This window comes from Eublepharis macularius, chromosome 10, assembly GCF_028583425.1.
Source record: "Eublepharis macularius isolate TG4126 chromosome 10, MPM_Emac_v1.0, whole genome shotgun sequence".
In the NCBI taxonomy this organism is placed as follows: domain Eukaryota; kingdom Metazoa; phylum Chordata; class Lepidosauria; order Squamata; family Eublepharidae; genus Eublepharis; species Eublepharis macularius.
In genome coordinates this window covers 83,290,202-83,312,949 of record NC_072799.1, presented here as the reverse complement: position 1 = coordinate 83,312,949, position 22,748 = coordinate 83,290,202, and the positions used below count along the sequence as shown (strand labels likewise).

General features: G+C 45.1%; 1 protein-coding gene across 1 annotated transcript in view; it reads left to right on the top strand.

Annotated features, from left to right (window-relative positions):
• The window catches only part of TUSC3 (tumor suppressor candidate 3), a 218,884-nt gene extending 197,402 nt beyond the window's left edge, over window positions 1-21,482 (top strand). The window contains exons 9-10 of the mRNA XM_054990060.1: window positions 1,066-1,156; window positions 21,079-21,482. Of these exons, the coding sequence (XP_054846035.1) occupies window positions 1,066-1,156; window positions 21,079-21,094 (107 nt within the window). The 3' untranslated portion in view covers window positions 21,095-21,482. The remainder of the gene's footprint in view (window positions 1-1,065; window positions 1,157-21,078) is intronic.
• The last annotated feature ends 1,266 nt before the right edge of the window (window positions 21,483-22,748 follow it).

The window sequence follows — 22,748 nt, the reverse complement described above, 5'->3', positions numbered from 1 at the left end:
CTCAGCTTAGGACTGCACTGTAAATTGTTCATTTGTTGAGGTTTTCTTACATATAACATGTTTTTAATGAATTAGAAACTTGATAATGGTTTGAATAGACTTCCCGTGACACTCAGAACTAAACTTCATGAGATGCCTGACACTTGTTGTGTTCCCGCAAGTTTACCTGGGAAGTGTAGGTGGGCCAGCAGCAGCAGCAGGGCCAGAAGGGCGAGAAGGAAAGAGTCAGCGAGGGGAGCCCAAAGAGAGCGAGCACGAAGCTTCCCCTCTCTGTGAGAAGGGACGGTTGAGTTTAGCAGTGGCGGTGGCAGCCTCAGCAGCTCCTTCTGCCACTGCTAGCCACCTGTCAGCTTCGGGCCCCCCTCGCTCCCTCTTCCTCCTGGCCCTGCTGCTGCTGCTCACCTGACTGCACTTCACAGGTAAACTTTCAGGAACCCAACGTGTGTCGGGTGTCTCGCGTAGTTTGGCTCACAAATATAAGACAAAGTAGACCAAGACAGAGAAGGCAGAAAGAGAGTTTGGTCTTCACCGACTGGAGAACAAAGGTATGGCAACGCAGAAAAGTAGATCATCAATGGCTGTAAAGCTGACCATAGCTTTGCTTAAAAAAACAATATTGTTACTGGCTTCTGACCTCTTCATGTAAACCTGAAGCAGTCACCATTTTATCAGCTGCCTAAGAACAGATTGAGTTAACGGTGTCCTATTTTGATGCATGAGATCTGGGTGCTGTGACTCGTAAGCTTGTGGGCCAACAGACTCTCAGAGGGTCCGACAGGCACCCAGGATTGCATTGCATGAAGTTCTCCTGCAACAAGCATGATTAAATATTTTGCTTGTTGCAAATTTCCACTGCTTTTAAGACACGAGAAAGATATAATCTGTTTGTTTTCTTATTGTCATGTTATGTAAGATGAAACTGGGAGGACGCAAGAGGACAATATAGCAAGCATATACCTTTCTACTTCAAAATGTAGTTGTAAATGTTGATAGTGTTAACTAACATTGAATATAATACCCTTTCTTGCGCTCTTTGATTGTTTCCCCCCCCCCCCGCACCTCCAGTAATATGCCTGGTGGGGCTGGGGCTGGTCGTTTTCTTCTTCAGCTTCCTGCTATCAATATTCCGCTCCAAGTACCACGGCTATCCGTACAGGTAGGGCTTCAAATAACCAAACTCTCCGTCCAAGTCTTGTTTTTTTTCAGTTTGCTTCCAGCTCTCAGTTTTCTGTTCTGATATTCATGAGTCTATAAACAAGTGAGTTGTGCCTCTGTATAAAGGGTTTGTCTGGATAATCACTTCAATGCAGAGTGGAGAATCCCTACTAGATGTGTACACTGAAAAAGTTTTCGATACAGTTTCAAATCCGGGGTTTCCGAACGAACTCCATTCCGTTATTAGTTTGTTTTGGGTGGGTCATTGCCAGTTTGGATCTAATCTGGGGTTTTTTTATCATCATGAGTTTCAGCCTGTTGCATGTGTACAAGGCTCATGTAGGCTGCACAAGCGCAGATGCATGCTGTTCTTTTCAAGGGAGGTTGGGAAAACGAGGTTCTGGGGCAGCTGTTTTTGTACGTAACAGCACTCAAAGTCTCACAGAACAACGTCCTCCCTTGAAACTATCACCCCACTGCAGTTTTCCTTAAGGACACATAACAATGGACCTCTGAAGAAAGTGAGCGTCGGTGGGCACATTATGGCTGGAAAATCTCTGGCAAAGCAATAGCAGAGGTGTGGTGAGAGGCCAACCAGCACAGCAGAGCAACAGTGTTGCATTTCAAAAATCCTTCTTTCTCGTTCCATTTTTTCCCTTTTCCATGTGCCTGCCCAAGGCATTTAGGAGGAATACCTCTGAGGTCATGGTCAGGAGGGTGTGCCTCCCCTGGATAAGGGTTGGCATCGAGGGCTGGCCGCCACCTTCTTACTCTTCCTACTCCTCATCCCTGAGGAGGTCACCCCTCGCATCCTGCACTTCCCTGCAGAGATTATTTCTCCATAGGGAGAGAGCACAGGCTGCCTGGGGGGTGACCACGCTCTCGAACTGAGGGTCACCCGTGGTCCCCAGCATGTAGACCCTTTCCCTAGTGAGAGGCTGGAGTCGGCGGGGTCAGTGCTGTATTTCAGCCTTCTCACCAAGGTGCACACTGACGGAAGCAGCAGAGCATGGTCTTGCCCTGGTCCAACCAAGAGTTCATCTAGCTTCTCCTGGAGCTCCCGCACCAAGGGAATGATACGACCAGAGCGACTTGTGCTACCGCAGAATGCCTCAGTGAAGTCCTTGAAGGACTTCTGGACAAACACCATTTGGGCGAGTGTGTCCCATTGTGCAGCAGCGGTACTCTTTGCCCCCAGCATGAAGTCAGTCTCACCAGCTAACTTGTCCTGGGCACTCCTTTGCTTCTCCAGACACTCAAGCATGACATGGGTAGAGTTCCAGTGTGGGGGTACATCAGCGATGAGGCGGTGCTCTGGCATGCCCCACTTCACCTGCTTCTCACGCAGTCTGTAGGTGGCCTTCACGCTGCAAGAAATGGCCTGAAATCTTAGGGCAATCAGTTGCTAGAAGTCTCCGGCCTCAACATCCAAGTTGGTACTGGGCTGCTTTCCCACCCCAAGGATGAAGGTGGGCCATGTAGTAAATGCAATTGAGACCCAAGCCCTTGACCCCTAATTGGATGTATCCACCACCATCTGTCTCCACAAATCCACAGATGACATCATTGCTCACCCTCTTCTCTACCCTCTGATGGAAGATGGCAGAGATACTGGCCACCGTATGCTGCTCATCCATCACCTGGGCATGGAACAGAGCCTGGCAGTAGCTGGCCCAGAGGGCCTTCTCACCCTCTCCAACACTGGTACCCCCACCTGGACGGTCCTCGGCTGCCACTAGTGCACATCACCCATAGCTGGACAACCACCTGATCAGCGTCACGTCTTTCTCCCTGAAGAACCACCACTTCATGGTACTTCTTCAAAAGGCTCCTTAGCCCAGAAGTAGAAATATAAGCCAGATCTCTCCCCTGGCTGACCCTCTGTCTGCAGAGCTGGCACTGAGCATAGCAGAGGTCCTCCATTTGGTAGTTCCATACTACAGAGGTTGTGGTACAGCCCGTTGCTGATTCGTGACAGTGGGTGCCTGTCAAGCCACCTCCCTTGAGGTACTCCGGAAATACACCGTGTGTCTAGCAGGGGCAGGAGGGTTTGTGGGGGGAAGGGTTGAGGTGTGATACCCTCCAGAAACAGCTCCCCCTCTTCCTTTTCCACATGCCGCATGGTTCCCCTCCCTCCCCACCTGAGGACTGCTGGACCTCACTGGAATGCAAGAAGAGACGTCAGTGACTTAACCCTCCTCCAGCCCCTCCAGAAGATTCTGTATTGCTGGGTTGATTGCCAGCTTGACGTCCTCCATGTCAGTGCCAAATATCACACCAGGCTACTTCTCCCCTTGGTTGTCTGCCTGCGAAATGACAGGCTAATGCCAGTCGCACCATCAGCCCGTGGAACACGTGCAGGTGGCGCAGCAGCACCAACCTGCAGGAGTGCCTGCAGGCTGCTCCACTGCTGGCCTTTGCACAGTCTGGGGAAAACCAGAGCCCCCCCCTCTCTCTGCCTCCCTGCACCCCTCCCTTTCTTAGCACCCTTCAGCAACTGCTGTACCCCAGGGCCCCTCTTAAGTGGCCTGCTGCTCATTAGAGTGTGATGTGAGTGTAGTTCCTCACTAAGTGCGCTGGAATACCATGTACGCCTGCAACTTAAAGTCTAGCTAGACCTCAGCTGCAGTGTTGAATATCTGCTGTGTATGTGGCAGTCGTATACACTAATAGTTCAAACCAAGAAAACCGGACTGCTCCTTGGGCTGAACAGTGTTGATAGGGTACAGTAGTACTACCTTGGAAACCAGTTTGGTTCAAACTGAGTCTTTCTAAGTAGTACTTCACAGGGTGAAACAATGAAAAGGGACCCCAGTGCACACTCCTACAGGGAAGACAGACACACCTAATTCTAAACTACTCCAAACCTGGAGCTCAAGCCACCACCACCTCCACCCACACATACACACATACTCCAGCTCACCACAGGAGTTGGAGCCAACAGTGGTGGTCAAATCCAGACTGTACTGACGGGCAATAGAAGATGTCAGTCCACGGTCCCTCCCACACACAACACAAGACATTCATTTGATAGCCTTGTTTGCTATTATTCTTCCTCCCAAACTGTGAGCTCAGCCATCTTCCTTATAGCGAGCATGCAACTCAGCCAAAAGTATGACATTTCTCCCATGCGTGCCTTGCTCACAGATCACACAGTGCTACTTCTCTGAGCATGGCCTAGGACATGCCGCCATTACCCCCTTACGTGGCCCAGTATCTGGTGCTTCTCCCTCCACAGATCATGAGAGGACTGCGCGGACAGGCTTTCCCCTTCCCAGGGTTGGAACTCTGTGACTGCATCTGCTCGAGCAGCCCGGGAAGTCAGGCTCTTGGGGGATCTGGCAGGCAAGCCAGCAGAGAGGGGTGGGCCAGGTGGCCCTCTGACCTCCTCCCCGTCCCATGAGAATCATGTTGTGGAGTTGTGGCCGCTTGATTTGAACAGAGGGGGTGGGAAATCTTTTGCTTTCTCCTAAGCTTCCCCTAACTTAATCATCACCATCCCATTTTCAGGGGGGGAAATGAAAACAAGGGACAGGTAGCAGGGGATGAATGAACATACCTGAAAGCAAAGAGGCTCCGGCCAGGGGATCCAAGCCGTCAGTCACTGACACAGGAGCAGGAAGAGGCCACATCGAGCCAGCTGCATCACTGCTGTTATATGCCCTTCTTTCCCTCCAGTCTGAACCCGATGGGGAGGAGGGGTCGTGTTCCTAGGACCCGATTGGCAGAGAAATAATGCCGTTGCCTGGGTTATCCCCCCACAAAAGATGCACCTTCCCCTTTCCCTGCCAACAAAATTAAAGTTAATTGAATGGACATTTCTGAAGCCAATGGTTGGAGGGAGGAGTCAGTGATCCTCCCTCTTTGGTGACTGATTGTCAAGGAGACAACACAAAGCTATTGCCCGGGGAAAATGCACTCATGCGCACCGCACACATTCCCCTTTCCAATAATTAAGGGCTCAGTCTCTCCCCTTGGGATCTCATTGGTTGCATGCAAGCTTTCAGTTAAGGAAATCAAGATGCTTCCGGCCCGCTACAGCCTGACTTGCGTACCTGCGCTGTTGCTCTGTAGATAAGAACTGAAAGGGAACACCCAAATTTTTTGGTTGGGGGGATTTGTTATAGCTTTGTTTCCCAGATTTATTTCACTATTCCGGCAGCTGCTTTAATCAACCAAACCAACAATTTCGGGTGTATTTTTGGCTCATTTGTTCTGTCTTGCACACCTCTAATCGCTACCCCTTTTACCCTTAGTAAGCTAGTACTGCAAGCCACAACTGGAAAAAAAAAATAGAAAAAGAGAGTGTGGATCCAACATGTAATTGTGGGAAAGTAACCTTACAGCACAAAGAATTATCTTTGCTGAATGGGGAGTGATTGCTGTGCTTGTTTTTTCACTGGAGATTTTTTCTCGGGAGATTCTGAAGTTACAGGAGGAGCATACAGAACCTTTGTAGTAAAACCTAATTCATGGGATGGCAAAACTATCATAGACATTGAACGGAAAATTAATGCAGGGATGGGCGGGGGGGGGGGGGTGAAGCAAGACATAATCAATTGTTTCCGTCACCACTCCTTTGACCAGAGTTTTTTTAACCTGAATTTGCAAGGGTTGGGTGCTGACAGTATGATACTGATGCATTTCTGCAACCAAGACGTTGACGTCTAAAGGAACATAATGCATGATGCAACTTATGGCTGAATTACCATTTTTTTCATTCATTCCATTGTTTGAACAGAAACTCAACCTCTTTAAATTCTGTATAAAAATCAATAAACAGCATGCAGCATTATAGGTGCTTCTTTTCAAAAGAACTTTTTCCTTTATGAATTTGGGGTTATCGACAAACTCTGTACAAGAGAGGATAAAAACATAATTTTTGCAACCTATTTTTTTTCCAGTGACAAGCATACCAGAAAATAATGTTTTGTTACATTGGACTTTTTTGCTCCACCATAGAAATATGGGAGATTGAATGTTCCACATCAAGATTTTTCTCTTAGTATCAGTCTCAGATGTTGGTCATGAAAACCAATGGGGTTGGAGATACTTTTGGGTTTTGAGGTTATTTTGCAATTTTTGGAGATTACTGGATGAAACATGCTTGTCTTTGACGAGTATGTCAGACTATGGAATCCCAGTTATCTCAAGTTCGTCTCCCACCCCTTCTGCAAGAAGCACAAGGTCTCTTGGTTCAAAGGGTTTATTGAAAGACTATGCTCAGGATACATGTGTCCATAATCCAAGGGCTGGAGAGGCCCCTGGCTGAACGAAAACTTTGTTGAGAATGGCATGTAAAACAAAAGTTACAATACTGCAAACACCCATTCCCAGCCTCCCCCCTAGTCCTGTCTGCAAAGGCCTGAGAAGACGAGGACATCAAGGTCATTGGCTGGGCTGGATAGATAAGACTCTTCGCTCCAATGAGTATGAACGGCCTGGATAACATCTGGGCCTAGAGGGAGGAAAACTGGAAAACTACTGATTATAACAAGAGTTAATATGGCGTTGCTCTGGCTAGAGAACTGACATCCTGACATTCTACCCCCCTTAAGACCCTCCCTCACCCCGTAAGCCCCGGTTTTTCAGGGCACGTTCTGTGAAATTTAGCAATCAGTTTAGGGGCGTTCACATTGGAGGTTTCCACCCACTCTCTGAACCCCTCCTCAAAGTCTTTCCACGTGACTAGGTAAAAGATCTTGTGCCTCCATTTTGAGTCCAAAATCTCTTCTATTTCATAATGTATTTGGCCATACACGAGGGTAGGGTGGGGCACCGCTTTTTCAGGATGCCAGTCATCTGGAGGGGTGCCCTCTTGAGGAGACTGACATGAAAGGTGGAGTAGACCTGACGAAGGTTTTTGGGCAATTCTAATTCCACAGTTACGTCATTGATTACTCTCTCTATTGGAAAGGGTCCCAGATACTTCAGCCCTATTTTTTTACTGTGTTGTTCTGTTTTGAAGTTCTTGGTGGAAACATATACTTTGTCTCCTGGGTGCAATTTCCATTGCTTCACATGATGGCGATCTGCATACTTTTTATAGTCCGCTTTGGCTTTGTGTAAAGTTTTTTGGATTGCAGCCCATTGCTCAGTGAGAGAGGTCCACCACTCTCCCAGATCTCCGGATTTCTTGGACTCTGGGCTGGTTTCAAAGGGGAAGTCTAAACCCTAGTACCCCTGCACAATTTTGAAAGGAGATTCTCCGGTTGAGCTGTGGACCGAGTTGTTATAAGCGTATTCGGCAAAATGAAGAAATTGTGTCCAATTGTCCTTTTGGTAATTAATATAACATCTGAGAAATTGTTCTAATATTTGATTAGTGCTTTCCGATTGTCCGTTGCTCTCGGGATGATAGGCGGAGCTTATTCCTTGTTCAATTCCCTTGTTCAAATGGCCTGTGGTCTTGGCATCATGACAAAAAATACCATGAGTAGAGTTCTGTAATGAGTAGAGTTCTGTAATGTTTGAGATGAAGAAAAGTCAAGTTTCCAGGCCCAGTCACACACAAGTGTCCTCAAGGCTGAAAACTGGTTAGCTGATCATAGCTCTACACACTGCAAAGTACCAGAAAAACTATCTTGATTCTTCTATCAATGTTCCAGGACTGGTCAGCAAAGGCACGTAAAGCTGTATTCTCAGTGGATTCCCCATAACTCTAAAACTTTTGTTTCCTGGAGACTAATTCTCTTTTGGGAACACTGCATGAATGTTGGGTGGCCAGGATTAAATTCATAACTGTGTATTATTGGTCCAGCTGGACTTTAAAAAAAATGAATATGTTATATGCTTTTTAAAAGTGTAAATTATTCCAACCTTTCACAGTAGAATGAGCTCTAAGTAGAGATGGACCCTAACAGCAATACGAACAAAAAAAAGCCACGAACAGCCCACTCACCTGTTCATGAACAAGCCGAACAGGTGGTCTTTGCAAGCCTCGTTCGTCGCTGTTTGTCAAGCCAGACAGTCTGGCACCTGCAATCAGTTCCCTTGGCAACGTAGGTATGGATTGCCTGAACTCCCACTGTTGCCCTGGAAATGCCAATCTAAGCCCAATTTAGCTTGATAGGCAGGTCTTCCTTTCAAGTGTGGAGCTCCAAATCTGTTACAAGGGAGCAAAGACCAGGGGGGAGGAGGGCTCCCAGCTCTGACTTTGCAGACAGTGGAGAGACAGTTGATGTTGTCATTTTGATAGAGAGAGTGCATTGGAGCTTGAATTTTCTTTGTGTGTGGTGGGATAGGGATCTACCCCTTCAAGTTCCAGGCTCTGGGGCCACACTCTTATTAATTATTGGTACCTTTCCTGGTGCCTGATCAGGTCTGGTTTCTGGGAGTGGTGCAGTAGGGATCTTGACTTGGATGATGGCTGGAGGAAAGCCTGCTGGGCCCCACGAACAGCCAACTATGAACACGTTCGTGAACAGGGCCATGGTTCATGGTTGTTCATGAGTCGCTGTTCGTGGATGGCAACGAACAACGAACATCATGTTCGGGTTTTTTCCTGTTCATGCCCATCTCTAGCTATAAGTCCAAAGACCAGTCAAATCGTCCGTACCACCAGAAACGTTAGCGCTGTCCCGATCATATCACTGGATCACCTTTCAGTTCGCTTCCAGTCCTTCTTTACATGTCCCAACTGGACCATGACCTGCATTTCCCCAAACTCCAATGTTAACATCAGTGGTTTTCTGAGTCTGATCCCTGAGGGAACTCTCTCTCTCTCTCTCTCTCTGCTCATTGTGCACACACACACGCGTGCGTGTGTGTGTGTGTGTCAGTGCTCCAAGACTGTGCTCCACACACATCTGCCACCTAGTCCTAGCACCTCGCTGAGGGTTTTGAATCAGGATGTCAGGTATTGGCCAGGCTTCTTGGGCCTTCCTGTTGACCTGGGTAAACAGTGTACACTCCGCAACGTATTCCGCACTCCCCAGGTGCTGAAAATTGCAGAGAGAATTTGGTAGTTATTTCCAAGATGTCTTTCCAGGAAGACTGTTGGATGTTATTGATCTTATAATTTAAAAACACCAATGTGAGAACCACTTGTTTTTCATATAGAAACTTTTGTCTCACAGGATTCAGGAGGCCGGCAAAATTTTTATCTATGGTTTTTAATGATTTTTTTTTCCTAATGACATATATCATACTTTGTATTTAGTATTTTTGGTTATTTGGTTAATTATTATTTATTGAATTGTATCATTCTGTACTTTTAAATTACCAAACCTATCTGCTGATGACCTGTTGGTCTGTGAGCATGGAATAAAGGGAATGGAATGGGAAAAAAGGATTCAGGGGGGTCTCTTGAACTCAGATCTTTGACCGCTCCTTCAAAAATGAATTTTGGCCTAAGACCCAGAGTTTTGTTTAATTTTTAAAACTTTTTTTCTTGCAATGGGAACAGAATATAATCAGGACAGTTAAAAGGAAGTACTTATTCAATGATTAATTAAATTGCAGAATTCACCATCAGTGGATATATAATCCCTTTAAAAGGAATTAGACAAAGCCATACAGGATTGGTCAATCAGTGGCTCCTAGCCATGATTACAAAAGGGAACCTCTAGAATAATGTGATATTAATAGCGGGGGGTTCGAGTGCTGTTGGAAGTCAACATCGAAAAGGGGAGGGGAGGGGGTGGGGAAATATACTTGTGGGAATTGAAATGGATTGTATTTGTGTTTTAATCTGACTATATATTGACCCATCCAATAAAAATTTATTAATTAATTAACAAAAGGGAACCTCTAGGACAACTAGTTAGCCACTGCGTGGAAAGGATGCTAGCCTAGATGGACTACTGTTCTGAACCACCAGAGCGCCTCTAATATCATAACTTAACACCAGCAGCCATCGGATTCTCAAAAATGTTCTTTATCGGCATCCTCAGGGGTTTTTCTAACTAGTTTTAGAAGGAGGATAGGAAACGATTTCTGAGGCCCATCTTCAATCAAGGAATTTAATTCAGATTAGTACTCGAGATAAATCATGTTTTAAAAAATTCATTCCTGGGTTCTCCTTACTTCTTTGCAACTAATTGGAGTGGCAAAACCGAGTTTTCATTTTTTTCAGTCTTGCTATATAGAAGAATCTCTAATGGTTGGCTGCATAATACCCTTTGCACCTGAATATATACTAGCCTGCTCAGTCAATATTTTATAACTCTTCCAGCCAAGTTATATGATCTAATACCATGTCAAAAAATTCTGAAAGTTACACACTCCCACTTGGAGAGTTCTTCCACTTGGAGGGTTCTCTTACCCAACTCTCTGGAGATATTAGAATTCCTCAGTAAAGTATTGCTGGATTCATTGGGCTTTCCATGGCCTCCTGCAGTAATCCTCAGTGGCTGTTCTGCAGTCTTGCCTGTCTCCTCCAGGTTAAATAGTCTTTTCTAGGCATGCATGGAACTCTCATTAGTTTTAATGAAAAATATATTGTGTGCACCGAATGCTACGAAGGGACTTTGTATTTAAAGAAATCTCCCTTCATCTGTTTGGTTTCATTAAGCGTGTGACTGTAACTTAAATATTATTTCTATTAAACTAGCCACTTATGACTATTGTATTTTCCCATAAATATTCTCAAGCATGCTTGGCAACTTGGCCTGCATTTACCGTAGCCTGGCCACCTGGGCTCCCTGGATCTCCAGGCCCTGGTACAGTGTATCCCTTTTCCACCCATGCTTAGGTCTTGCCCAGGCCTCACCTTAATAAGAAATAAGGTTCTTAAATCCTATACTGTAATAATGTTCTAGACTGCCTAAATGCTGCTGTTTGCAGGGGCGGCACGTCAATGGAGGCAAGTTGGGCAATTGCCTCAAGCGCAGAGGCGCCGGAGGGGGCTCCAGGGGAGGGGGCGCATGCACCCTGTGGAGCGACTGAGCGGGAGGGCTGGGAGGACGCACGCATGTCAAGCATTCCCCCCATCTTCTGCCTGTTGCCTCACAAACTGGAAAGGAGCAGAGGGAAAATGATACGTTTCTTTTGGCGGGCGGGGGGAGGATGAGACAGAATGACAGAAGAAAGCAAAGGGGAAGGAGAAAGTGGGAAGGACCTAGAGAATCAGCGGGGACATTTTTCTCTCTCTGCCATGTCCTCCCTCCTCCACCTCCTCTCTCTCTCTCTCTCTCTCTCTCTCTCTCTCTCTCTCTCTCTCTCTCAAGCCTTGGGCGAAGCTTCCACGTGGAGCAAGGAAGAGAGACTCTAGCTGGCTGGGGAGCAGCGAGCTCCCATCTGATCTTTTCGCCCCCTTGCTCCATCCTCTCTTTTTTGTCCCCTACCCCCGCCATGTACTAAAAGGAATGACAGGAGGAGGAGGATTGCCCATTGGAAATAATAGGAGAGGCTTGAAGGCCCATTGGAGATAGTGGGAGCCAGGGATGCCAATTTACTTGCCTGGGCTCCATTGAAATGCATCACAACACAAAAAAAGTTGCAAAGAGAATGTGGAATGGATTTTCCATAAAGGTCTCTGGGACCAGATAGAATACACTGGGAGTGGAATGACAGCCCCCAGAGTGCAATGACTGTCCCTAGCTATAGAGTTTGTGCTCCGGGACCTGAAGGACAGGTTTCAGAGTGGAATGACAGTCCTTGGAATAGGCTCAGTGCTCTGGGACTGGAAGGACAGCCCCCAGAGTGCAGTGGAATGACAGCCCCTGGGAGTAGAAGCAGCATTCTGGGACTGGAATGGCAGGCACCACAATGGCATGACAGCCCCTGGGAGTAGCAGAAGTGTTCTTGGACTGGAATGACAGTCCCAGAGTGAAATGACAGCCTCTAGGAACAGAACGTGTGCTCAGGGACTGGAATGACAGGTCGAAGAGTAGAACGACTGCTCCTGGGAATAGGGTCAGGGCTCTGGGACTAGAATGACACCCCCTGTCATCCCACACCCATTGCCATTTCAGTCCCAGACCATTGATTCTTCTCCCGGGGACTGTCATTACACTCTGGGGCCTGTGTTAATAGATCAAGGTGGGTAGCCATGTTTATCTGTAGCAGTAGAAAAAAGCAACAGTAGCCCCTATAAGACTAACAGAATTTGTGGTAGAGTATGAGCTTTCATCAGCCATAGCTCACTTCTTCACTACTGGACTCTTGCTCTTTTTTTGTGTTGTAATGCATTTCAGTGGAGCCCATGCAAGCAAATTGGCATTCCAGGCTCCCATTTTTCTCCAATGGGCCTTCAGGCCTCTCCCATTATTTCCAACGGGCAATCCTGTCATTCCTTTTAGTACATCACTTTCTCCCTCCCCGGCTGGCATCAATTCTACTTCTCACCTCTCCTCAAGCTTTTCTGGGGGGGGGGGGGGGTGCTGCTTTTGGTGGAAAGATTGGCTGGTTGTGTGTGTACCGCCACAGAGGAAGGAGGAAGTGAGGTGAGACACACACAATTCCCTTTCGGTCCCTGCGTGACAGGTAGGAGCAAATCACTGTTGTTGGGTTTAAAGTTGTTGTTTTAAATTCTATTACTTTCCTTCCTCCTTCTCCCTTTTGTTCTCCCTCCCCCCTCCTCTTCTCTGATCTCAAGGTTGCTCCCCCCTTCATTCCAGCAGAGCAGCCGCCCACACTGCGCCCCCCCCCCTTTATCACCTCCCTTCTCTCATCCCCTCGTTTCCATATATCACCCCCACCTTCCCCCTCTCCCCCAATAGTTTATTTCAATATTTATACACCACATGTTTAGCTGTCAGCTGCTGCTCACTTCGAACCCAAAGGGGGGTGGGAGAAGGAGGAGCATGGAGGGTAGTTCCCAAAAGGGATCTCTGACAAAGGTGATCAAGCGGGCCCTATAAGAGAATCCCTCCTTCTCCTGCCAAGAGTCTCTGGGTTCAGAGACAGTTGGGAAGAGAGAGGGAAACTTTTTTATAAACACACACACAAAAGGAGGTGTGCTTAAAACTTTAATGCAGGTTGCTGTTCCTGCTCACAAAATAGATTTTTGGCTTACAATAAGAAAAACAAAGACTGTTGTTATTCTCACACATTTAAAAAATTAAAATTAAATAAAAATTGAATTAAAAATGTAAAAAGTTTCAAGTTTTGTGCTTTTCATTTTTCCTACATTTCTTCTGTTTTTAAAAAATTGGTTAGTGGGGGGGGGGCAAGTAGGTATCTCACCTCAGACACCAGAAACCCTGGCACCGGCCCTGGCTATTTGCATTTGGTTAAAATAATCGATTCTGAAGCAATGTGACATGCTTAAACATGCAAATCTCATCATAAATTTCACTCTACAGAAAACATCACAGGTACTAAACAGCTTGTTTGCTATCTGTTTCTAAACAATAGCATTGACCTTCCTTTGAAGAAGCACGTATCAAAAAAGAGATCAGGAAACAGCATGTTTCCTGCTGTGCATACTCTCGTGTCACCATCGACTTATGTGAAATGACACTTGATCAAAATGAAATCAAGTGAAAATCAAGAGCAATAGGGTAAGAAAGGACTGTTGGGTTGTATGTATCATACTACTCTGCTCTGGCTAACTCAGCACTTTCCACTAGAGTAAGAGCTGCTTTCCGCTAGAGTAAGACTCCTCACTTAGCTGAGCTGAATGGTAGGATCCAGCCCATTATACTTACTTTCAGGATTACCCCATTTGGAAAACCGTTCCTTCTCTCTCAAATAGTCCCTTTTAAACATACTTTGCAGACTCACTACTCGCAGTTAGTTGCCCCAGCATCCTGGAAGGATCATTTGCCTAACAGTGGGGGATGGGGAGGCATTTGTTGCTCCATTTGAACCAAATGTGATCATTATATTTTAATTTTTACTATGATCATAATTGCTTGAGTGCAGTGTTACTATCATGAAATATCATGAGCACACTTTGCAGCTAATTAATTAATAAAGTTTTCCCCACCCCCTTTCCAGAGAAGGAACTAGTTAGGAATTCTGGAGCACAAGCTGCTATAAATGAACCACCATAGCAAATTAAAAGCTTCTTTAAAACAGAAATTTCCCTCCCTCCCTCTTAAAGCATTTGTTGCCTTTATTGTTTGCAAGTGCCTTCTGATTCCCCACCGGGCTTCACTAGCCACTTCCTGCTCTTTTGTAGTGCTGCTGCATTCCAGAACATCCTCCTAGTAATCAAGATGGGTAGCCGTGTTAGTCTGTCTGTAGCAGTAGAAAAGAGTACGAGTCCAGTAGCGCCTATAAGACTAACAAAACTTGTGGTAGGGGATGAGTTTTCATGAGGATCATCTGAGGAAGTGAGCTGTGGCTCACGAAAGATCATACCCTACCACAAATGTTGTTAGTCTTATAGGTGCTACTGGACTCTTGCTCTTTTCTACTTCTAATAATCACTTATTTATCCCATCCCCCTTATATCAGTCCTATTCCAAAGAAATTCTTGAGCACTCCAAATGGTATAAAACTCTTAATTGGAGCCACGTTCTAAATAAATACCCTGTTTACCCAAATGGAAGCCCGGGTTTCTTTCCACATGTTCCAGTGAGAAAAACTGGGATATCTTCATTTTGCATAGAATTGAGTTTTGTACGAGAGGGGACTTTTGTGTAAAACCTTTTTTTTTTAGGGGGATTGTCTTACTTTAAGGGTCATCTTCCTTTTGGGTAAATTTCATAGTAACAGTTGGGAAGGGTTTCTAAAATGGGGATGGAGGGTAGTATTCTGTAAATGAAGCATGAATTTAAGTACCATCCGTACAGGAGGAACAGTGCTGTTCCAAGTCTGATGAAGTCCATGGGTTTAGAAGGGTATAATTCTGTTTGGGATGGCTCTGGAAAAGTCTTCCAACGTGTCAGCCAATAGGTGAGAGTCCTTTGTGTAGATTATCATGTATGGTAAATCAATATGCACACCAACGGGCACAAAACAGCCAGTTACACTTGTGTAAAGAAAAGGTACTGTCATCATTATGGGAATTTCCACTAGTCACATTAGAGATTGTCCAGTTTGCGCATTACTTTAGACCATATATGCAAAGGATGCTAGTAAAGGGGAGTGGAGAAGTGGGTAAAATAATCAGTAGTAAAGAAGGTATAATTGCTGTTTGCTGGACAACAGGTCTAATGTGGAAGTATTTTACTCTGCAGCAGTAAAGTTTTGTAATCCAATTCTTTTCACTTCTGCTCTGGAACTACTAAAGCATCGAGTGTAGGAGACTCATTGGTTAAGCCGTGAAAACCAATCTGCATCTCCCTCCCTGCGTTCAGCTGAGCATTGTGACAGAAGATGGCGGGGGGAAAGAGCCATGTCAAACACTGACAAATAGCAAAGGGGAACAAATCTCCTGAGCTGCATTAGAAATATAAAAAATTCATATCCAGAAACTCATTTCAGATTTGTAATGTTTATATAATGAAAATAAAACTCAGACATGAACCATTGAATGATTACTTGAGAAATATCAGGTCAGGCAACCAAAGCAAAAGGGGGGGGGGGCTTGTGCCATAGAGTTGTAAAATCCATGTACAGGCAATGGATCATAACGAGAGTTTGGTCTTTTCATATATCATACTTCAGGAAACAAGAGCATACACTCAGTGGGGTTCTGCTGCTAATCCCAGCTCTCTGAGGGTCTGGCTACACAAGACGCCTTGGCACGTGCTTGTCAAGTGTAGGGAGACACAATGTTAACCGGGAAGCGTAGTTTAAGAAGCCAACAGAGATCACTCCACAGAGGGTTTGTTAATTTCATATTCGCCTCCTGGAAGGCTCTGTCAGTTTCACCTCTCCAGTCTAAAACTGTGTGGGATCATAACCAGAGGGCAACAAGAAATGGAAATGGGCTGGAACTGCTTTCCAGAACCAGGCTTGGACCTGGAGAGGTGTGAGCTGAAGTTTCCCTTCTGGCATTTCACAGCCCCTTAACACAGCTCCCGTGTATAGCAAAGCCTTTGCCCTGCCACCAGCTGTGTCTTTTTAAATGACCCTTCCCAGCTAACATTGCATCTCTCAACACATGTTCTTCACGTGTCAGATGTCTCATGTAGAAAGACTCTGAGAACATGTACTGTTTATAAGAGTTAACTTGAAAATTTTGACTGCTCACATTGCAGTTCTCTGGGGAATACTCTCAAACCTTCTTCTCATAGTTCTGGGGCGGTCCAAATGGTCAGGTTCTCGGTTGCATAGCTCCCTCAATGTGTTAATTTTCTGCCATTTTTGCCTTAAATGTCCAGACTTTTTAAAGCCTGCTGTGTGTGATTTGCTTTTACCACCACTTTCTGTGCCTGCCCTCGTTCACTTCCCCCCTTGCAGCTACGCCCTGTGCACAAAAGATTATGCCCATTAAAACCAGCAGTTAATTTTAACTGCAAGATTGCATCAGTATTACTTTTAGTTAAAGTACCTGATAAATTAGCCAGGGGCTTTGTTTTAACTGAAGACCATTAAAATGCTGAACAGCGGCTACCTGTTAACTCCCATTAAATAAATCCTGCAGCTAATTTATCATATGACCAATCAAACAAATAAGGGGGAGGGGCTTGAAAATGGTATGTTTCCTTGGGTCTCTTTCTTTGTACAAGTTTATATAATGCCAGTCACCTTGATCTTGTGTAAGTGAACAGGCAGCTTTCCACAGCCACTCTTAGAGTCTCTCTGCACAAGATATCTTACACGGGGGACACTCAAATCTGCAAAGTGCAGATTTTGAAATGAATTGTAGAAATTTCCAAAGAAGATTGGAGACGCCAGCAGGATCACTCTAACCAAACCTTAGAAACCGTTTCACCCCTATCTTTCCCCTAAAAGACACAACCAATGGATCGATGTAAATTAACATATTTCTATTTGCAGGGAACTCTCTCCAGGGACCATGTGTGAATAATTAGATTAGATTAGAGTCCTACAAGAGAGTAGGCAATGGGTTCTACTGAGAAACTTCAAAGTCCTTGGTTATTTATTGTGGGGCCCTGTTCCAAATAGATAGAGAGAACCTGGTCTTTGACATTCAAATTAATAAATCTAAGGAAGAGGGATTCACAATTGTCACAGAATGCCTAATTGGCATATGAAAGTAAAATGCTGCACGTTGCATTTCCCCTCGCTGGATCTCTGGGTTAGTGATATGCTAGTAAGCAATCATATATAATTGGCAGAACTTTCCTGACGCCTTCACGTTTATGTGGCCAGACGCCTCCCTCTCGGTTTCTTTCTCTCTATCAAAAAGAGTCCAGTAGCACCTTTAAGACTAACCAATTTTATTGTAGCATAAGCTTTCGAGAATCAAGTTCTCTTCGTCAGATGCATGATCCAAACTGGTCAAATACAGCAGAGGAGGGGAGATAGGGGAGAGAAGGAGACATATATCAGAAGGGGACAGGATGCAATTAGCGGGGAGGCAACCAAAACATTCCTTTGCTAGTAAATGTAAACATCTCCTTTTGGTGTGGAGTCAGTTTGCCGTGTTAGTTTGCTGCAGTAAAAGCCTCCAATTCCTATGTAGTATAAGCCTTCGATAACCACAGCTCTCCCTGCCAGATGCATCTGACAAAGAGAACTGTGGTCCCCGAAAGCCCACACCAGGCGTCACTGGGCTCCCCCAGACCACGCCTCTGTAAAGGAAATCTGTTACCTGTGATAATGTGATAACCATTCATAGTCTCTATTCAGTCCCAGCTTGACAGAGTCAAATTTGCATATGAATTCCAATTCAGCAGCCTCCCGTTGGATTTTGTTTTTGAAAGGTTTCTGTTGAACCACAGCGACCTTTAAGTCTTTGGGGGAATGTCCTGGTAGATTGAAGTGTTCTCCCACTGGTTTTTGGACATTTCCATTTCTAATGTCAGATTTGTGTCCATTTATTCTTTTGCGTAGAGGTTGGTTGGTTTGTCCAATGTACAGAGCAGAAGGACATTGTTGGCACATGAGGGCATATATCAGATTGGAGGATGAGCAGCTGTAAGAGCCAGAGACAGTGTAGTTGATGCCATTGGGTCCTGTAATTGTATTCCCTGGGTAGATATAGGGGCAGAGCTGGCATCTGGGTCTGTTGCAGGGCCTGGTACCTGTGCTGGTGACTCTGCTGGCCGATTCATGATTGTAAGTGAGAAGTCGTTTAAGGTTGGGGGGCTGTCTGTAGGCAAGGAAAGGTCTTCCACCCAGGGCTTCTGAGAGAGAGGTATCATTTTCCAGGATGGGTTGTAGCTCACTGATGATACGTTGGATGGGTTTGAGCTGGGAGCTACAGGTGACAACCAGTGGTGTTCTGTTGTTAGTTCCTTTAGGTTTGTCCTGGAGCAGACTGTTTCTGGGTACTAGTCTGGCCCTGTTGATTTGTTTCTTCACTTCATTTGGTGGGTACTGTAGTTTCAAAAATGCTTGTTGTAAATCTCTTAAGTGTGAGTCTCGGTCGAGAGCATTGGAGCAGATACGGTTGTAACGTAAGGCTTGGCTGTAGACAATAGACCGAGTGGTATGTTTAGGGTGGAAGCTGGAGGCATGTAGATATGAGTATCGGTCTGTTGGTTTCCGGTATAAGGTGGTATTTATTCGCCCATTATGTAGTTGTACAGTGGTGTCCAGGAAGTGTAGAGTGGTCCAGGCTTAGGTTGATAGTAGGGTGAAAGTTATTGAAGTCCTGATAAAATCTCTCAAGGGCTTCCTTCCCATGGGTCCAAATGATGAAGATGTCATCCAGGAATCTTAAGTATAGTAGTGGTTCCAGTGGCTGGGAGCTGAGGAAGCGTTGCTCCAAGTCCGCCATGAATATGTTAGCATATTGTGGTGCCATGCGTGTGCCCATGGCTGTGCCATTAACCTGTAGATATAAGTTGTCACCAAATTCGAAGTAATTGTGAGTGAGTACGAAGTGACAAAGTTCAGTGGCGAGGTGTGCTGTGGTTTTGTCCGGGATAATATTCCGTATGGCTTGCAGTCCATCTGCATGTGGGATATTGGTGTACAAGGCCTGCACAACCATGGTTGCTAGGATGGTGTCATCTGGTAGGTTGTCAATGGACTGTATTTTCCTGAGGAAGTCAGTGGTGTCCCGTAAGTAGCTGCGTGTGTTGGGGGCATAGGGCCTGAGGATAGAGTCCATGTATCCCGAGACTCCTACTGTGATGGTGCATTTTCCTGAAACAATTGGGCGTCCTGAGTTACCTGGTTTGTGGATTTTGGGTAGTAGGTAGAATCTTCCTGGTCGTGGTTCCTGGGGTGTGTCCGTATGGATGCATTCTTGTATGTCCATGGGGAGTGTTTTTAATATTTTATTGAGTTCCCTTTTGTATTGTTCCGTGGGGTCAGAAGGTAGTATTTTATAGAATGTTGTGTTGGAGAGTTGTCTTTCTGCTTCTTGTATATAATTATGTTTGTCCATGATGACAACTGCTCCGCCTTTGTCAGCTTCCTTGATTACGATGCCAGAATTATTTTGGAGGCTGTTTATGGCCTCTCTTTCTCCACGGCTGAGGTTCTGCTTTAGGTGTTGTTGTTTGTCAATTATCTCAGCCTGAGTACATCTACGGAAGCATTCAATGTAAAAGTCCAATGAGGAGTTACGGCCCTCAGGGGGTGTCCATGTGGAATTCTTTTTTCTGGAGTTTTGTAACGATGGTTGTGTATTGCTGGGTTGGGGGGGTGGGGACTGCTGTGATGGTGTCTGTTCAGTGCTTTGTTCGTCGTTTTGTTCAGCAGAGTAGTTGAAGAATTCTTTCAGTCTTAGGCGTCTGAAATAGGCCTCCAGGTCTCCACAAAGTTGTATGGTTTGTGTGGGTCTCTCTCTCTCTGTTTCTGAGCAGTGACTCCCTGTGTTCACTGGATGCTTCTGCTGCTGCACTTTTCTTTTACTCCTGGGTGTTTTGTTTTTTTCTTGTATTCATTCTAATTTTTTAAAATCTCTTTAATTATAGGGATCCAATATTATTAAAATTTTAAATTCTAACTGCATTTATCCTTTAGTTTTATGCATTAATGATTGTTATTAATAAAGCTGACAGTGATCAAATTGGAGAGACTTGAGAACTCTCACAGTTCAAAAAGTCCCACATTGGGTTTGCCTAACTCACAGTGGGGTTTTCTTCTTCCAACCAATGAGAACCCCACCCTTACAGTTCCTTATAGAGGGGTTTGGGGGGGGGCAAAGAGGGAAGGGGTAGTGGCTAGCAGTAGAGAGAAATCATTTAACTCAGGAAAGGCCTCTTTGGGGTCTCTCCCCACAGTTGCATAGTTTGCATCTTCCCTTGCTGTTACTTCTTGCTGGGAATAATAGGAGTTGTAGTTTTCTCAGCCTTCTAAATTGTATTAGGAGGCCCAAAGAGCTAAAATTCCTATTCTCCCGGTAGGAACTGAAAGCCAAGGAAGATGGCAATTGCATACCTTCAAGAAGGATTGGCCCTCAAAAGGCCTGTCCTGTCCAGTAGCTTTGCGAGCCTGCCCCATTCGCAAGGGGAAACATTTATTGGAAAGTGGGGAAATGTCAAAAACTGGGGAGTTGTCTATAGAGTTGACACCCATTTCTGATGGGCATTATACAGGGCTTTTTTTCAGCTGGAACGTGGTGGAACGGAGTTCCAGAACCTCTTGAAAATGGTCACATGGCTGGTGGCCCCGCCCCCTGATCTCCAGACAGAGGGGAGTTTAGATTGCCCTCCGCGCTGCTCAGCGCGGGGCAATCTCAACTCCCCTCTGTCTGGAGATCAGGGGGCGGGGCCACCGGCCATGTGACCATTTTCTCCAAGGGCAACCCACTGAGTTCCACCACCTCTTTTCCCAGAAAAAAAGCCCTGGTATTATATATGTGTGCATTGTGGGAGGGAATAGTGAGCATCCCATTTTAAGTACTGAAAAGCACTCACCAGGGATCCTTTAAAAAAATATATTGTTTTGAATCAAACCCATCACTTAAGTATTACGAAGAAGCATTGATCTTTCCAAACAGAAATGATGCAAAAGCTACATGTGCACAGGTTTTAATCCTATTTTTTTCTATCTTTGCAGCTTCTTAATTAAGTGAATTCGTATAAGGTTAATGTTTACTACGAAGATAAGCAGCTCCGGATAGTATCTGCTTAGCAACATTACATTTCTTCAAGAGTCTGCACTTGGTTCATCTGTTTCCTGTGATAAATTACAGTGTTAATGTAGAGAAGAAAACTTTGTGGATTTTTTAAACCTGATGTACCAAATGCTTCATCTAATTTATAATGCATAGCAAATATTGGATGTCTAAATGGAGGATGTGATAAACTGCATGAGGGTGGGGTATGCTTGCTGGCCCCGAATTTTTAATACAGCTAGCTTTAGTGGGAAAGTTTTATTGTTGTGTCTCACACTTGTATAGACTGCAGTTGACAAAAAGTCAAACCCATTGAGATTTTGAAACAGTTGCATAAAGATGTAAGAATTACGACTATCATTCAGCTTTGCCTAATAAAGGAAACAAAAGCTGCATAAGATTTGAAGTCTCTGTAGTCATTTATTTAATATGTATTATGTTTGATAGACACTCATTTGAATTGGCATTTTTTGAGATTAACAAGGGCTGTACTGTCAAATCACAAAAAAATGTAGTATATTGGATAGAAAATCAACAAACATTGAATTTCAAGTCTTATTTGCATGTCTTGAAGGAATTCTACAGCTCCAGGGAACAACAAATTTCCTTTTCTTCTTTTTCTTCTTCTAATGCCTCACACATGGAAGTTCTCCCTGGCCTGAACATTAGATACGTTGATATTTCTGCTAAGAGTGATTCTTAAGCACCTTTAAGACGGCCTCCTTTGTTTCTGTTGTTGTTTTTGAAGGGGCTAAGATGTTCTGAGAGAATCACAAGGTTTTTAATCCTATATTTCCCCTATATCATGAATACAGAGATCAAGGAATATGCAGAGAAGAATCTGGGCAGGAGGGTAGTACTTCACCTTTCCTCTTCCTGGGCCGTTTCCACACGGCTTACCTGCCTGCGTTATGTCCTGGCAGATTGCGCGAAAAAACACAATCTTCCATGTTTTTTGCACGATCTGCCGGGACATAACGCAAGCAGGCAAGCCGTGTGGAAACGGCCCTGCTCATACTCCTTTGCAAATGCTCTCCTCTTCCAGGTAGTTTTAATTTTTTATCAAGACTGAAACCAGAAGAAATTCAAGCAGAAGGGGAAAAAATCCTTATCAAGGTACTTTTAGCATGTGGTCCTTGACTTGGATAGCCCAGGTGCGCCTGCTCTCGTCCGATCTCAGAAGCTAAGCAGGGTCGGCCTTGGTTAGTAATGGGATGGGAGACCTCCAAGGGAGACCAGGGTTGCAGAGGCAGGCAAGGGCAACTGAGCTCTGTTAACATCTTGCTGTGAAAACCCCACCGGGGGTTGCCATAAGTCAGCTAGGACTTGAGGGCACTCTCCATTCCAAGTGTGTGTGAAGAGAGGTGAAGCATCCCCTCCAATTCTCCCCTGTAAATTCACAGGTTACCATTATCAGCAAATTAGGATTTGGAAACATGTTTTGCTTAAAGTGCATATAATACAGGTACCTTTCATTCCTCCCCCCACGCCCCCAGCTAATAGCACCATGGTGGTGTAGTGAGAGCAGTTCCAAAGAAAAGAAGTTACGGGGAAAGAGCTAAACCCTCTTTTCCCCATCACTGTGATCTAAATGCCCCTACAACAAACCACC